At 33.2% G+C, this 17,987-nt stretch overlaps 4 protein-coding genes across 4 annotated transcripts; all 4 read left to right on the forward strand.

Annotated features, from left to right (window-relative positions):
* Nucleotides 1–1,850: 1,850 nt before the first annotated feature.
* On the forward strand, nucleotides 1,851–7,369 carry schlank. The gene is made up of 7 exons (XM_065351413.1): nucleotides 1,851–2,827; nucleotides 2,912–3,145; nucleotides 4,210–4,318; nucleotides 4,437–4,658; nucleotides 5,654–5,772; nucleotides 5,853–6,000; nucleotides 6,084–7,369. Exons 1-7 carry the CDS (start codon nucleotides 2,604–2,606, stop codon nucleotides 6,213–6,215), a joined length of 1,188 nt encoding a protein of 395 aa, XP_065207485.1. The 5' UTR covers nucleotides 1,851–2,603; the 3' UTR covers nucleotides 6,216–7,369.
* A 460-nt stretch (nucleotides 7,370–7,829) lies between these two features.
* LOC135836520 (ribosome biogenesis protein NOP53) lies at nucleotides 7,830–9,866 on the forward strand. The gene is made up of 7 exons (XM_065351410.1): nucleotides 7,830–8,073; nucleotides 8,143–8,316; nucleotides 8,392–8,588; nucleotides 8,667–8,962; nucleotides 9,042–9,277; nucleotides 9,372–9,638; nucleotides 9,728–9,866. Exons 1-7 carry the CDS (start codon nucleotides 7,961–7,963, stop codon nucleotides 9,843–9,845), a joined length of 1,401 nt encoding a protein of 466 aa, XP_065207482.1. The 5' UTR covers nucleotides 7,830–7,960; the 3' UTR covers nucleotides 9,846–9,866.
* A 373-nt stretch (nucleotides 9,867–10,239) lies between these two features.
* Nucleotides 10,240–12,044, forward strand: l(3)73Ah (lethal (3) 73Ah). Its single transcript, XM_065351416.1, has 6 exons — nucleotides 10,240–10,394; nucleotides 10,714–10,835; nucleotides 10,910–11,062; nucleotides 11,142–11,284; nucleotides 11,365–11,511; nucleotides 11,577–12,044. Exons 2-6 carry the CDS (start codon nucleotides 10,724–10,726, stop codon nucleotides 11,700–11,702), a joined length of 681 nt encoding a protein of 226 aa, XP_065207488.1. The 5' UTR covers nucleotides 10,240–10,394; nucleotides 10,714–10,723; the 3' UTR covers nucleotides 11,703–12,044.
* Nucleotides 12,045–13,460: 1,416 nt separating this feature from the next.
* LOC135836531 (annexin A1-like) lies at nucleotides 13,461–15,960 on the forward strand. The gene is made up of 8 exons (XM_065351420.1): nucleotides 13,461–13,860; nucleotides 13,964–14,143; nucleotides 14,206–14,459; nucleotides 14,869–14,954; nucleotides 15,045–15,129; nucleotides 15,227–15,391; nucleotides 15,473–15,654; nucleotides 15,769–15,960. The coding sequence occupies exons 3-8, from the start codon at nucleotides 14,426–14,428 to the stop codon at nucleotides 15,829–15,831; spliced, it is 615 nt and encodes a 204-aa protein (XP_065207492.1). The 5' UTR covers nucleotides 13,461–13,860; nucleotides 13,964–14,143; nucleotides 14,206–14,425; the 3' UTR covers nucleotides 15,832–15,960.
* The last annotated feature ends 2,027 nt before the right edge of the window (nucleotides 15,961–17,987 follow it).

Consider the following 17,987-nt stretch of genomic DNA (forward strand, 5'->3'; position numbering starts at 1 on the left):
GTGACTCGAATAAACAATTTGTAATAAGTTGTTGAAACGTAAATAAAATGCCTATCGTTTCAAAACTCTTGTAAAAATGTACCTACGTAAAAGAACCGTTCGCTCGTCGTAGGTACGTCTTTATACTATGTACAAGTAGAGATACGATATAAGAAAGTTTATCTTGGTGATTAGACTGTATTTTGTTATTAGTTGCTTTTTCTATTTCTGTTATTTACATTACCAAAATCACAGCGCAGTCAAGTTGGGCTATCAATGTGCGAGAGTAAAAAATCTGTTTCATGATCCTAAAAACTGTAAACCAACCAGCACAAAAATTTTTGAACTACCTATATACGTTAATAGGGAATCGAAAAAGGAAAGAGGACTCCAAAAATACACCACCTGCAGCGAAAATTTCAGGTTCTGAAATTCATTTTACGAAAGAATCAAAATGATCAAATTGACATAAAAGGCTGAAATTTGATTTGTACCCCATTTTCGATCTTTTAAAGTTGATTGATGAGGGTCTCATACCATTCTGGAGGCTCCAGCAGATTTTCAGATTTTCCAGTTTTCGAGAAAAAAAACGCTGTAGTAGGATGAAAATGAAATGCAGCACTTATAAACTCGGATTAGCCACCTTTGTGACCCTTTCGATCGATTTAAGTTCATATTTTCGAAAACTCTTTGTGTCGGATCGAATCCAAAATTTTCTTCTGCAATAATTTTTTGGAAAACCAGAGAATCCGCTTGAGGCTCCGAGAACTTTTCTTTCATTTACCGACACATTCATAAACGCTGAATTGTTCATTTTTTTTTCAAAATTAATTGCAAAGAAAATTTTGGATTTGAGCCCTCACACAATATTTTGAAAATATGTCCTTGAATCGATCGGAAGGGTCACAAAAATATGGAAAATATGAGTTTATAGGTGCAGAATTTTTTCACCCTATTATTACTTGCAACGGAGAATCCGAAAATCCACTGAAGGCTCCAGAACGCTTCGAAATTATTACTAATCGACTCGGTAGGTCGAAAATAGAGTTTTCACCAAATTTCAGTTTTTTATGTTGATTTGGACAAATTTGATTTTTTTCATGTTGGGAAATTGGCCAAAATTATGAATTTTCAAAAATTCGCACAAAATCGAAAAATGAATTTTAGCATTTGAAATTTTTGCTGTTGGTGTATTTTGGGGCCACTCAACCTTAGGAGTGTAATAATTATTTCATCGTGACGATATTTTACCTATCTCAAAATTGATTTCACCGTACAAAATTTTGAAAAAATTTCAATGAAGAACCGCCACTGAAGTTTTCAAAAGTTGAAAGTTGAACCCATTTGAATTCAGCTCCCAAGAAGAACTGAAGAAGCGATCTCATTTATCTAATAGACTATAAGTACATATTAATTTTAATATCTAGTGTAAAATACCCACAATGGCACAATACTTTTTTTTTCATGTAGGTAGGTACCTAGAAGTGTTACGAGTATTTACTTGGATCATTTTTATTGCACGGTACTACGATGTTGTTATAAAAAAGTAAACGTTTTTATTATTTTTTTTTTCAAGTCCATATATCATAACGTTTTACGTAGGTCTAGGTATTGTGTAGTGTTTTCCTTCAACGGAGATTTTGAATCGATGTTGAGAATACTAAGTACTTTAGCGGTGTTGATTTGCCTCAACGTTGAAATAAGTACTAGTATTGTTCATGTCATACATGTCGCTTTTCTAGCAATTTTTTGACACGCTCGAATGCCTTCGTGTGTAATCTACCAAATCAAGCAATCATAATAAATTCTACGCGTAAAATTTTAATGGTTTAATGATTTGATTGTCGAGATGGTCTGGTAATTTACCAACTCTGCGGTTGAATTGAGACTTGGAGGAATTGAACATTGTAAAATTGATAACTTGATAGGCTACATGTTTTCTGATGCTACCTGATTTTATAGGATTACGTATTCGAGTCATCGAGTCGAGTGTTTCATTTTATTCGTGATTGATCAATAATTTTTTAATTATTCGACGATTGTGTATCACTTTTTTTATTCATTTTTTTTGCAGACAGAAAAGAGATCGATGTCTCCTGCTGGAGCGCGCTGGGTGCTTTGCAAATGATCGTAAATCGTGATCCATAATTCTACGAAGAAAGCTCTAAGGCTCAGCACCGAACCGGTTCATTTCAAGTTCAACGAAGTCATTTTCTCTCAAAATCAAATTAAATTTTCGTTGAAATTTGAAGAATCAAACTTGATGTTCTAAAAACGAACGACGTTTCGCGTAGTATTTGAACAGATTCAACAGCTGCGCGGTTCTCCCTCTCTTCGAATTTCAGTCATACGATGCGTTGTTGGTGTGTTTGTGTTTGTATATTCATCAACGGTTGTTACGCAAACTTAGCTCCGTGATAACGTCGTACAAATCCTCATTAGAAGAACGTTTTTTCAACTTTATCATGTGCCTGTGTCTGTGGTTGTTATAACGTATGTATTGAAAAGATTAAGGCGTGTTTGGTTTGCTTCCCGGTAAATGCATGTTATGTAATATCCTGATTAATGAATTTTTGAAATTTTGCTAATAAGTGTTAATTTTCTAATCGGAGTGTCGCGTTGACATGGGAATTTATAGTACGTTATGTGTATTCTCCGAAGAAATTTACAGTGCGTATCGTGTGGTCTCCGAATATTTTTGGAGCAAAGAGATTTGGCTGCCGCCGAATTTCACATGGCAGATGTTAGATCCCAAATTCGGACATAATTGCACAGATTACCGGCATTTGTACATCTATCCTATTGCGTTAGCATTCCTCGTATTATTTATTCGAATTGTATTGGAAAAGTGAGTAATGAACGTTCAAAAGTTGCACTTATGTACATGAAAATCATGCTGACCATTATTAACGACTTCATTTTGATTTTTTAGATTTTGTTTCGCACCTCTGGGACTGAAGTTAGGAATTAAAAATGTTAAAAAGAAAAAATTCCACAATAACGTCGTGCTCGAAAATGCCTACAAAGATACATCGGTATGGGATCATAATTTCGTATTGGGCCTTTCAAAACGTATAGATTGGACCGTACGCCAAGTTCAAAGATGGCATCGCCTAAAGAAACTACAAGGAAAACCTAGCACGTTGACCAAGTTTTGCGAAAATAGGTATATATAAGTATTTTAATGGCAAATTATTTCAATGATACACGCTTTTTGCCGGCTATTTGTCAGTATTTAGTCAACGCTACTTTTGTAATCATGAGTCATACTGTGATTAATTTTGGCGTTTCGCGTCGCGTCATTAACGAACATCGATAATTTCCTGTTGTAAGCTAATTTTACTTTCGTTTGGATGTATTTTCTAACTCTGTTGAATCGAATGCTCGTTTATTACTTTTGCAAAGATTTTGAAAACACGCGAGAATTTGTAATTTTTTTGGCTTGGGAGTTCAAGTGGCGTTCGGACTTTTTTGAATTTTGCACAATGCCGGTACACGTGCGTTGTTTTTTTTCGCAATTTTGCAAGAAATTTGTCGAATATTGAAATCACGTTTTAATCACAATGATATTGTATATTGCTCCTTTTGATCGATCCGCCTGAATTACGAAACACTCATTCGTTAAATGACTCGATCTTCTGATTTAATCATCTAATTATAATCGTATTACTTTGATTTCGATTCGTACTCCGTAGGTTCACTTTGGTCTCAAATTAAACCGAATCAATCAATAATAATGAATAACAAAAGCTACTTTGTACTCCTGTATAATAACGTATTTACTACATAGAACATCTTATTATTACGTCGCCTATTGTTTACAAATTTTAAGAAGTGTGTGAGTATCTAAAGAATGTTCGAACCGGTATTCACGTTGTGTAACTTCTTTTGAAAATCCATACGTACTTCGTTTATGAAAAGTCGTTTGAAAGAAAAACAATATCCTTGAAATGCGATAGGATAAAAACGGATTTTGACCGATTACTCGATGTTTTCTCCCCACAGAATGATCACCTTTATCGAAAAAAATGCGTCAATATAAAACACTTATCGAAAGTGAATCCTTATAATATACATTACATCAATTACATGGAATTATATTTATTTAGGAAAAGTATATGTAATGAACGTCGGAATTTATTCTGTTATGTACATAATCTCAAGAATTTTATCGCAATTATGTAGTGATAAGTTGGTAGAGAATTGAAAAAAATTACTCTGTGTTTACAGTTGGAGAAGTTTGTATTACACGAGTTCTTTTATCTACGGTTTGGTCGTGTTATGGGATAAACCATGGTTTTGGAATATCGATTATTGTTGGATTGGATACCCTTATCAAGTGAGAAAATAATTTTGAAAAAATTAATATGAACTATAACCTCGTTGATAAATCACACTACACGGTTTGTGTATTTGATTAAAGATGGGTGATTATACGATTTATTTTTGGTTCACAGGGTGTCACAACGGATGTATGGTGGTACTATATGATCTCATTGGCTTTCTACTGGTCTCTAGCTTTTTCGCAGTTTTTCGACGTGAAAAGAAAAGATTTCTGGCAAATGTTTATTCATCATGTTGCTACTATCGTGTTGCTGTCTTTCTCGTGGATATGTAATTTACACAGAGTTGGAACTTTGGTTCTGGTTATACACGACGCTGCCGATTGTATATTAGATGTGAGTATCAAAATACCAAAACGAAGCTAACGATTTAAATCTTTTTGGCGAAATCCAATCCGCCTAACGAATTGAATTAGGACTAAAGTAAGGCTAGAAAAAAATTACTCGTTTATGCAACCGTATTAAAAGGTATTCATCCAAGTCTTCGGTAAAAATTAACAATACTCGTAATTTTCGTAGCTTAAGACGTAATTTAAAATAATGACGGTTAGTTATATTTTACTACGAAAGTATTCAAATTAAGGCTCAGGCTGACCTAAAATCGACGTCATGGTAAGGAACGATACGCAGCGCGTCATTCAAAAAAATAATAAATCCTCGTAATACTGTTTAATTTCTACGTTATTGGAAAATCTTGACACCCGTTTGATGGACTTGATATAACAAAAAAAAAAAAAAATCAAAAATAAGATATTTCGAAAATTTAAATTTACCTAACGTTTTTGTTGCATTAATTAGTAATAAAAAAAATTAGATTACGTTGAACTGATTGTGTAATCTATAGTCTCAGTCAAGGTCACTCATCGATTTTAAAGCAAGGTCGAAACCTATCATTCCAGTATTTTGGCGACTGTCCATAATATTTTTAAATCAGTTATTGTCGTTTCCTGTTAATTGCGCCATATTTTATCAATCATAATGTCCATAATATTTTTTACTTCACGTTAATCAGCGGTGTAATTTTAATAATTATTTTGTTATCTGCTTCTGATGCTGGTACTTCGTAAAAAGTAACAGTAATTTTTCTACTTTTTTTCATAGTACATTTTTATTGCACATCAAATTATTTTATGGTAGGAAGCGACAGTAGTTTGGAGAGGAAGCATCTAATTTATGAAACAGTAGAATAATTTCACGTTCGAAAATACGTGGTGTGCACTTATTCGCGTTAACTTTTCGGTCATTAGTACAATTCGATTCGCATAAACGATTTTTATCAACTAATAAGCCATTTTCATGAATGATAATCGAATCACTTGTATTTTTTTCAGGGTACGAAAGCTGTCAAATACGCGAAATACGATAACCTTTGTACTGTATTATTTGCCTTATTTTTGGCTGTTTGGATCGGCACCAGGATAATCATATTTCCATTATGGATTCTACGAAGGTGAATAATCCAACATTATTCCACGTGTATAGCGATATATACAAATTAGAGCCTAATTATGATTTTTTTTAAAACCCTAGCACTACACTGGAAGCGCCGTATGTCGCCGGAATGATGTTCCCAGCGTATTATATCTTCAACGGGTTACTTATATTGTTGTTAATACTGCATATTTTCTGGACGAAATTAATTCTACAACTCGCTTATAGAACGTGGACTAAAGGAGAGGTAAAAACTATAAAAGTTGATTAGAAACACGTGTAATTTGATCTTGATAATATTTATATTTAATAACTTTTCAATGATTTCAGCTCGAAGGAGACATTCGAAGTTCATCGAGCGGTGATGATAGTGATGATTCTACTAAAACTTCATTGTGCAATAATCACACGTCAGCGAAAAAGAAAAATGATGAAGCAGATCCGGTAGATTCCATCGATTGAAACCAATTCACGTTTATTTTTTGGTAAAAGTAATTCCTGAAGTACAGTCGCAGTTCCTCAGATTTAAATATCGTTTCAATTTTTGTCATTTTGAAAATTTTATACTTACTACATTCGATGGTCAATTGGTGATTTTAAAAAATACTTAAATATTGTAGAGTGTATAAATAATGTGTATTCGTTTGTACAGTACCTATCATTGTTTTCATAATTTTTTCGAGATTTTCTATTCGTAAAAGTACTGAAAATATCTATCATTTTCGAAGTCGAATACTATCGTATCAATATCGTATTTTGATATCAAGTGAATTTGTTATGCGTTGTTTTTATTCTCGTTGTATGTATTATAATTACTGTTGTAGAAATTCTTATATGTAAGATAATTCGTTAAAGAAAGAGTCGCAACGTTTTAATTTTGTAAAAGTTGTAGTTTTGTGATTGAGTTGTATTATAATTTTTTTTCGAATTGAAAAAATCAAGGAAAAAGTTGAAGCAAAATTACTGTACTCTAGTCGTTCTACCAAATTGTTTTTCTTTTTTTCGAGTTTAATGGCTGAGTAGCTTTGAGCGATTTAAGTACGTGGGCAACCTTTGTTAAATTATTAGGTACCTGTTTTTCACATTTTGAAAAATTGTTTATGTACGAATGTCATCAAATTGTGTAATTTCGTTTGCGAGTAAGCATGTCTGACATATATGTACATCAATGTACATGCGATGAGCAATTTTGTGAGTGATATTGTGAAATACGTTTGTAATTTTGTGTACCTATCGTTTAAACGCACTTACTGTTTGTAGCAAATACCTAAGCGTTGTTGAATTTCCTATGATTATGATTTATAAATTGTGTTAAACTTTTCTTTAAACATTTCATTTTGCTTTTTCCTAGTCCACGTTTTACTAAACTTGAAGAAAAAATTCCATGTGTATCTTTAATTCGTACGGTCTATGAATGGTGTTTAGAAATCGGTAGATTATATTGTCTACTGAATCACTCGAATTGTAATTATTTATGTAACTGCGTTGCCAATCACATTTTCTCATTTTTTATTAATCACTTCCCTTGCATTTAATTTTACTTTACGCTTTTGTGATTATCTTGTCATGAAGTATGTTTTTGAATCTTAGAGAAATAAAATATTTGTTTTTATTTCGATGGTATTATACGTATTTTTATTTTTCGGTCATTTTGTGATGCATGATCATACTTTCACTTTGGTTTACTTTTTTTTTGGAAAATGAATAATTTTTTAGAATCAAACTGAAATTGGTTTCGAATTGAATGGCTTTCAAATGGATTTTCGTGCTGGAACATGACTTTTTGTTTGAGATCGGAGTTCTCCTTTCTCACATATCTACTCCATGTCTCCATTAGTTTAAGTCACTGCAATTTTTTTATTTAAACCTCTCATGATGTCATGAGAAATATGAATGGATTATCCCTATATTATCCCAGAACAGTTGAATAAATTGGATAAATGTTGAAATGTACAAAGTCGAAGATTAATTTAAATTAGCAAAAAAATTGCGAAACGGTCGGATGGAAGAACGATGAACCGAACCGGATGAACGAACGAACCTAATGACGTCACAACATTCTCAACAACCACGTGTTTTCCTTCTTTTCATCAAATTTCTTATCACAGTTGCGAATTTTCTTTTTAAGTTTTTATTTCGATTCATTTTCGGCGATTAAAGAAAAGTAATTGCCTGAACTCATTGTATGTTAACATTATTGAATAACAATGAAAACCAAAAAGAAAGTTTCTAAAAAACTCAAAAGTTCGTGGAGAAAACACGTCGATGTTTCAGACGTCGAAGCATTTCTGGATGATAAAAGATTAGAAGAACGTCTCGGGTAAAATCCTACTTCTACTATTATGTAAAAAATTGTATTGATATCATTACAATGATGAATATTTTACAGAGTCCCATTTGCCAAACGTAAGGATGACGATTTATTCACAATTGACACTAAACCTTCAACTCTCATCCGCGAATCGCTGTTCACATCGAAGAAAGAAAAAGCTCGTAATTTACCTCTGAAATGTTTCGCAGCATTAGAGAATACTTCTGCAGTCCCAGACCCTGTTATTAAAAGGTAACAATTTCGTTTTTTTTTAATATTGAGATCGTCGTGTCAAGTTATGCTGAACAATTGCTTGTATCTTCGCAGAAATACGGTGCGTTCTAAAGAAGAACGTCAACACCCAGCGCTGAGAAAGAAGAATGAAACTCGCCGAAAAGCTGGCATTTTAAAGAAAAAAGAATTCAAAGAATTGAATAAGTATTTCCAAAGACGTGTAAGTCAATTAAAGCAAAAACCCAAACGCAAAGTTGCTGTTGGTAATGACCCATGGGTGGAAACTCCAGGTATGTGTTTGAAGAATCTAGATACTTATTTGCTTTATAACGACCAATTTAAAACTGATAATTTTATTTAACCAACAGATGATTCAAAATTATCTAAATTGAAGAACTGGATGAACAGTAACACACTTCTACATACCGTTCGAAATGTTAGTTGCTTCAAAGAATCATCCAATTATCGACCGGAGAAAGTTGTTACCGAAGTTTCTTCGTTTGAAGTACCTCATCCTGGTATCTCGTATAACCCAACTTTCCAAGATCACTTGACTTTGGTGAAAGAAGTCGCCGAAAAAGAAATAGACCTTCAGAAGAAAGAGGCTCATTTGGATAGAGTCACTCAGAATCTTTTCAAACAGATTACAGCAGAGCAAAATGAGGTAGAATAGTAGGCATTTATATTTTACTATATTTCATCTACTATGAATGTATTGCAATTGGTACGATTTATTTTTTTAGAAAAATTGGTTGGAGGAAATGTCCGAAGGATTACCAATCAGCAATAGTAACGCCGGAAAGGATACTCAAGATGAGAGCGATGTTAGTGATGGAGAATATAAAGCTATCAACCCTCCTGTGACAAGAGAAAAGAAGAAAACAATTAAACAACGAAAGAAATTATTGAAACTGAAACAAGAAGAATTACAGAGACAGGAAGATAAAGAGCAGAAAAAGAAAGTGCAAGATATCAGCAAGTGAGTGCTATTCTTGACGATATTTCAGATTTCTCATTCAAAAGATTTTCAACATTGATTTGAAAATTCCGTAATACTCGAATTTTATTTTCAGGATACGAACTATAATGAACGAAGTACTTCAGAACGAAAAGAAGCAAAAGAGAAGAGAATTGAAAAGAATTAAGAAAGCTGCTGAAAAACTAGAAAAACCTGGACGAGTTGGAAAGAATAAGTTTACCGGAGATGAATCCAACTTTACGAGTGTTAATGAATTAACCGGTAGTTTAAGAGAAATAATCCCCGTTGGTAATATATTGAAGGATCGATTCCATAGTTTGCAGAAACGAAGTTTGATCGAAGTTGTGAAACCTCAATTCAAGTTAGTTTCATTTCATTTTTTGGCTTGCGTCTGATTTTAGGCTCATGAGAATAGAATAGTAACGGATTGTTTTTTTTTTATTTTTTCAGGAAGAAGAATAAGAGGAAGGTTAAAGCATATCAACTGTCATCCCATCGTTTGGAACCGATTGAATTTTCTGCTTCTGATGTTATGAAAAATCTTAAACGAAAAAAGAAAACAAAATAAATATTTTTGTTTGCGTTAGCATTGTGGTGTTTACTGTTTTGTTTTTGTTCCCTTTTATTTATCGATGTCTATCGATGCTAAAAATTTTTATTTTACCTAATGTTTCTGAAATTTTGATGCGATCGTGAAGATCGATAGGTAATGAGCTAAATGACTGTAGACGAATACAGTTGTCGAAGTCTCGTAGAGAGACAAAAATGATCCGTGGAAGTGTTGATTATATAGAATGGCATGGAGCCCAGAAACCAGAGACAATCGATTTTGAAAAGAAGGAAACAATTTTATTATGACTCGACACCGCTACCCGAAAGTGCAAAGTGCAAACAATCAAACATGGTGCAAAGTGCAAACGCTGAAACTCGCAGCGCTTTTACTAACAATGCGGCGATTAAATGAACTAACTTTGTTTATAAAAAAATTTAATCAATTTGGTTCCGATTTTTTCGTTGTAGATAACGAAAAATTTCGGACGAAAATAATTAATTTTCTATTAATTAAGTAGTTTAGCTTCTGTTTCAAAACCTAGTTCAAGGTGGATTCGTTCACGAAGTAAGTCCATGCTTTCTTAATTCATTCATTTTATGTACTTTGATGACGTGTTGATTCTCAGATTCCTCAAAAGTGATTCCATACACTAGAGCCTTTTTCACAATTCATTCTTTTGAGAGAAGAAATTTCTTAGCGGTTTGCTTATCTATATTGTTAAATCAACTCGCAGCTTACTTCTTTTGTGATCAGTCTATCACATTTAAAATGTTGTAAATAATCGAAACACTTCACGTTGTTCCAATATACCTCCTACCTTACCTTCTTGATGTTCACATGTTGTTATTTAAAATTTATGTCGGTGCTTCATCTTTGTTTTTAGCTCTAGTCTGATGATGGGGGAGCGTATTATTAAAATAAAGACGCTGAACCCTCACATAACATGCACAATTTGTAGAGGATATCTAATCGATGCCACCACTGTTACAGAATGTTTGCATACTTGTAAGTTTTCAATTTCCATACATCTATAATTATTAATGAACTATTTTTCATTTGAGATAATATACTTTTCGCAGTTTGCAAAAGTTGTGTTGTGAAGCATCTGGAAGAAGAGAATACCTGTCCAACATGCGATCTTGTGATTCACCAAAGTCATCCTCTGAATTATATAAATTTCGACAGAACTATGCAAGATATGGTATATAAGTTGGTTCCCGGACTAGAAGAAAGTACGACAGTATTGTACTATAAAGCATTAACGAAGAATAAATGTGGAAACATCACAATAATTTTGTTTCATTAATGTAGATGAAATCAATCGAGAACGAGAATTCTATCGTGTTCGTGGATTACCGTATCCTAAAGAAGTGCCTTTAGAAAACGCTAAAATTAAAGAAGAAGAAACCAAAGAAAAAGGAGCCGAATCTGATTATCATCGTTTCGACGAACAAGTGAATAATCTTTCATTTTTCCTGAAATCAAGAATATGATTCAACGTTTCACATTTCTAACTCGAATTTTCATCGTACAGGTTAATATAAGTCTGGAATCTATTGCAAACGATCATATGAAATCGTTGAAACGAAAGTACATCCGAGTTTCTTCTCAAGCAACGGTTACACAGATTAAGAAATTCATCGCCAAGTACGTTTGTGATGGAATGGAGAAATACAGAGATGTAAGTAGAGATACATCGAGATTAATGGAACACTTCATTATTATTTATCTAATGATTCATTTCAGGTGGATATCTTGTGCAATAACGAATTACTAGGCAAAGATCATACCTTGAAGTTTGTTTACGTAACAAGATGGAGATTTCAAAATCCTCCTTTACGATTGCAATACCGACCGAGCATTCAATTATGACAAATATTTTCATCTAAAAAGACCCCTAAATCCATTCCGTTTCTTTTATGAAACTTTTAAAAACCGTATACGCCTATTCTTTATTTTATTATCTACAATCGCAATAGCCAGATAATAAAAAGAAATTTTTAGTAGGAGCAATTTTTTAGATCTCTTTTTTTTCTATTTCTTTTTTTTTCGTGAACGTAATATTTTTTATTTATTTTATTTTTCTCTTCTCTTTCCATTGCGTACCGTGTTTGTACTTTTTGTTGTTTTATCGTGTTATTTTATTTTTTAAATTTCGACTCTATGAGTAAGTGTGTTTTTGTATTCATGAATTTTGTAATAAATTTTACGAATTTTTTGAAATGCGAGTTCGGTTGGTATGAAGAATATAGATTGTAGTAAATCCAAAGATGAGTTGCAGTCCAATTTTTTAGTTATCTTTAATAGGAAGCGCATTCGTTCGAACTTTTCGAAAATTACTGGTGTAAAAATCATGTATGTAAGTAATTTTTTTAATTTATTGCTTGTCACACTGACTGAAGAAGAAGAAGAAAAATTTTAATGAAGGTGTAGTGGGTTGAATTTCGGGGTACCGGTGTAGGTAATTGTGTTGTTAGGTTGTTATAGAATCTCTTCGCAAGAATAATGTTATTTTTTTCAGTCAGAGTCGACTTTAAGAATAATACTGAGACCGGTCATTTGACATTTGAGATTGAAACCTTTGAGTATATAATATACATGATATGGAGGGCTAATAATCCAGCATTCAGCATCTGGTTCAGTAAAAGAACCTATGATAGCGATTTTGATAAATGATAAATGTAAGCGATGAATTGAAGTTCAAATGTTTAAAAATGTTCAAGGGAAGGCTTATAACTTCTTGGGTACTCATTAAACTATTTTTTACTTTACAAAATTGTCTCTTCTCTAAGGTCCAAAATGAGTTGGGTTCTTTTACTGAACCAAGTCGAGCGCGCTCTACAGAATCCTCCACGGAACCTGCTTTATTAGCCCTCCATATCATGTATATTGGTATTATATACTCAAAGATTGAAACTGATTTTCCAATGTTTCCATAGCGATAAGCTGCTCACTTATCGCTAATATTTTATTGATGAATTGCAATGCCAATACCACTTCAACTAAATAGCGCTAGGTAAATTCGACTTCAACTACATACGTAGGTAAAGTAGTCATTTATTCAACAATCAGGTGGTTCAATCTATAAAGTTTAATCAATTAGATGTGTAAATGAGCTAATGGATATATTGATAGGTACATACATTACCAAAAAGTAAGCAAGTCGCCCGCCCCAGAAAAACAAAAAAATATTTGCCTATGTCGTGTAATGTAATTTTCTACGTTACATATTTAATAAGTGGGTACCTTACAATGATTTGGGCTCATAATTTGTTGATGTTGACTTTCATGTAGTGACATTCGGTTGGATGTTTTTAAAAAATAAATCAAGAAGTTTGATAAGTAGTTACAGATTACCCTTTTCATGAATTTCTATTCGAAAAGGGAACCTCTTAGTCACCGATTTTGATAATTTTTGTGCGAAAGCAAGGAAAACTATTGGATAGGTACCTAGATCTTGAAAACTTTCAGTTCACAAGCGCTTTCGTAAAAACGATTAAAAGTGTAATATCCATTTTTTTATATTATGTGTATGTATGCCCTCAAAGTTATGAGATTGAAAAAGATCACCAATTTGAAATCAAATTGCGACAAATAACATATAATCGATATCTTCTGAGGATCTCTTCTTTCTTTCAACAACATTGTAAGGCGTTTACTCCCTTCCACACGACATACTTAGGCCTGTAGTTCTAGAAAATGCGAGTGTAACTATACGGCTAATGATTTATTGTACTTACCCACATATTGTAACAACATATAATATTAGGTACTCATAACGCACAAGCACAAACCAAACATAGGTATTTATTATCTATTTGACATGAAAAATGTACCTACCTATATTGTAAACGAGAACTGTTCACCGTTCAGCAATACTCCATCACGAATTACTGAAACCTACCTACATGTATAATTTTTTACAAAAAGATAATTCTTTGCAGTTAAAGCGTTGAACCTGTGAATGATCAACATGGTTTTCTCTTTATTTGTTGTAATTTTACTCGTTCATCAGTACTTGGTAGTTCAAGTAGGTAGCTATAGCCTGCTAGCGTAATTAACCTAAATTTTATTTTAATCCCTGAGTATTTGGAAATATCAAATTCCTAATTCATGGAAATTACATTTTACAGTCGGAATTGATATGTGATCCAACGGTGAAACCGAAACCAGACTTTCATTGCGATTGGGATGCAGATAAATTGTACCACGATTTCGGCGATGATCAAGGAAATGTCAGGCTCTTATTCCACAGATCTTTAGAGCAACGCCAATCCATTCGAGATTATTTCAATTCCCATTACCATTGGCAGGTCAGAATGAATTTTTCATTTTTACGACGATATTCACCCTCTCATTGAAATATCATTGACAGGTGAGAAAAGATTGCGGTCGTCATTGTACTTACTATGAGTATCCTGCAGCGAATTTAGCCTCTGATCTTGGTAAACAAGCCAGATACAATTTGGATAAATTGTACGATATGATATTCACGAATTTTGAAGATATTCTGATCGGTGTTGTTCACGGTACGATTACTCGAGAATGGAAAGAAGTCGGAGGCATAGGAGGTACTTTGTGCAAATGATAACAAAATGAAAAAGCTGATGAGAGAGTCGTACGAAAAAAGTAGATCAATAATTAGATTACCTATTTACTTATGAATCTTATGAAAACCAAACCATAATAATTTACCGATTGGCACATTTCTGGTGATGTCTGACTAATCATTTCTGCAGTCAGAAATTGCCGTTTTGACAGTCAGATTCGCATTCTGACTACAATCAACCAATCAGAAACAAGTATTTTTTTGAAATTCCAAGATGGCGGTAACTCGTCAGAAGACTGAGTGGAGATCTGAGCGTGGATCTGACTAGTCAGATCCACACTCAGAACCACAGTCAGATATTGCCGTTTTGGCAGTCAGAAAATACATTCTGACTGATATGTAGTCAGATCCCTATTCAGATGCACTATCTAAAAAATGCCGTTTTGCCAACCGGGATTCTCTCTTGTTTAAAAAAATTTGCTAATCTAGATTTTAAAATTAAAATGGAAGACGATTTCAAGACATTCAACAAAGAAGACGCAGCATATCAGAATGCTATGCTCAAGTACTGTTTGGTTAGTACGGGAGGCGTTGCTTTTTTGCGTGTTCTTGTCAGTCAACTATGTAGGTACAAGTACCATGGTTCATATTTCTTTTTGTTGCAGCCGGATCTTTGTCAAGATAAGAAAATCTCCAAAGATCAAGCTACGAAAGAGGCAAAAGCTCTTCAAGATATTGATATAGAAAATGGTGAGTAATTACCTACCTATACTTCAAGCATCTGTGACTTATCCGCAAACGATCATTTTCTAATTCCAATGCGATACCATACTCGTGGATTTCGTAGATAAGGAAAAATTCAAGTGTAAATTGAAAGAATTTTTGAACAAGTATTGCGAACCAGATCTCAAACTTATATTCCAAGCTTACCGTAAGGACGAGGAACATGGCATCGATACAGCTGTAGAGAAAGTGTTTGAAGGCGACGAAAGAAGAGTTTATGACATGATAGGTATGTTATTGACAATTGTGTCTTAAAATGATGATAATACACTGGAAGCATTTATCTGTGTGTGCATATCTATATCTACAGTGCGGTATATCGAAGATACCTGTAGATGTTACGCTGATGAATTACATAAAGCTGTAAAAGGAGGAGGATGCGATTACGATAAAGTGCATCGAATAATTTTAACTCGATCTGAAAGGGACCTGAAGTGTATACTGGACAATTTCCGGAGCCGAAAGGACCAAACCTTCACAGCACGTTTGAAAGTAAGTAAACAGTAGGTACTTTAATTTAATTCACAGGCCAAGATTATAAATTGTGAATTTTTCATTACACATATCTCTACATAATATATTTACGCGACTGTTTTTATTTTCCAGGATGAAACTCGTTTAGAAAAATTATATTTGACTTCTATTCGATATCTGGGCGGTAAACCATAAATATGAATGATTGGTATCAGGATCCTTTCATATTATGTATGTACTTACACGAGTGTTCGGAAATATGCTATTTTACCTACTAGATATAGGTTTCCGCTACGAATAAATTTTTATAAATTTGTTACAAAAGTGGCTGAATTTTGTGATCGACGATACGTATGTACTTAGAGTTTAAGACTAAAGTACATACATCGGTACGATTGTTATAAAAAAATCAATACCTATTGTAGTTAATCAAATGACCACGACATGACCACCAATTTTTCGACCAAGATTGGAAGTCTCATTTCCCCCTCCTTGGTATTAAAATTTCTCTTTGAAAATATACCCGCTGTTACGAACGAATTCGAATCTAAAACTTCGCAAACAGATTTACTCTAATGTAAGTTCAACTGGTCTAAAAAATGACCAAACTAATTCGTAATACGATCAACTTGGTAACTGAAAAAAAAAACAAATCGGGAAAAATGTTAAAAGAGTTGCCTACTCTATTTGCCGTGAATAATATGTACCTGAACCTGATTGTGAACTGTATTTACGGCGAATCGAGTATGCAATTTTATTAACACCAGATTATCTTGGATGTGGAGGAGGAGGGCGCTCGTAATCTTCACGTGTTTACGATTTCTTGCGGAACTGTCATGGGTTTCGAAGGCTCATATCTTGACACTGAACTTGAAGCAGGTCTATTTGAGACGTTTATAGGTTTTAAAGAGACTGTATGGGAGATGCAAAATCAGTAGGTACCTCAGGTACTTGTCTGTTAAACAAAAATCTGAAAACTTCAAATTTGAACTTTCTAAAAATTCGAAAAAAAGTTTGAAAGGGAAGTAACTTAGCATATTGATTGTTGGGCACCTATTAACTTGAAGGCGTTGAGTTTCAATATTAGTTTAGATTTACCTATCATTTCGATTTAATCTCTCTGAACGTTGCATTTTAGCCTACGCGATCAATCACCATCACCAAGTGCACTTAACTTAAACATAGGTACTTAAGTATTATGATTAAAATGATACAGCCAAAATTTTAAAATAACGAGCGATGCATCATTTTGTAGGGTTTCGAGAGGGATGACTTCGCTACGCATTGTTCATTTTGTTCCTCCAGATTCCCAATTTTGAAAAACAATAAAAACACAAACAAAAACAAATTTGAACGAAAGTAGATCGTTTGAGAGAGAATCCGTAAAACAAAATAACATAAACTCAATTTTGTCGAGAACGTATCAAGGCTCAACTGATTTTGATTAAACTCAAAATCTCATAACTTTAATACAATCTCTACAAATCACATTCATCCTATAGTACGACCAAGTCAAAAAAAATAGTACTATTTCAAATTTTTCAAAGGAAACTTTCTTTTGAGAAAAGGGCTGAGCTTTTAATAATATGGTATAATTGAATTCTCAACGAATATTACCTATGGAGGAAGTAAAAGTACACGGTTAACAAACAACAGGTTTTGTGCATTGTTTTTACATAATAGGTACATTAGGTAGTTACCTATGTGCTAAAATAATCAATTCATTTCGTAAAAACAAAACGTAACTTAAATGATCATACGAGTAGGTATATTTCATTACGTAATATTATACCTACGTATATTTTTCGCTGAAATGAGAGCATAATTACTGCATGGTTACTCGTAATCATTAACACGTTGTATTTAACCACTGAGCAAATATCAAAAATTAATGATTACAGCTTGATAACAAGTAAACGAAATTCTATTTTATGAAAATGGGAAAAAAGTACGGTACGTAGACGTACATGAAAAAAAAAATTAATTCTGATCAATGATCATCCATATAGGTAGGTACCATACTTTTTGAAGTGATGTCGATAATGGATCTACGGGTACCTCTACTCTCTACTTGCTCATTTCCTTTATCAGGATTTAAACATAGGTACCAATAAAGATGTGATAATTCTAAACTATCAACAAAATGAGTTGTCCCATTTTTTGATGACATAAATTCTGTAGTCCATTTCAAATACAGTGGAAAGAGTGTTTTTTGGAGAGCATATGAAAATCGAAAAAATATCATTCTGATCGATTAATAACTCTGGATCGCGAAATTCGCGTAAGGGCCTCCTAAATTTTTCAAAAATTATAGGTATTTCCGTAGAAACTTTCATTTAATGACAAGATTG

Source organism: Planococcus citri, chromosome 2 (genome assembly GCF_950023065.1).
Source record: "Planococcus citri chromosome 2, ihPlaCitr1.1, whole genome shotgun sequence".
Classification (NCBI taxonomy): Eukaryota; Metazoa; Arthropoda; class Insecta; order Hemiptera; family Pseudococcidae; genus Planococcus; species Planococcus citri.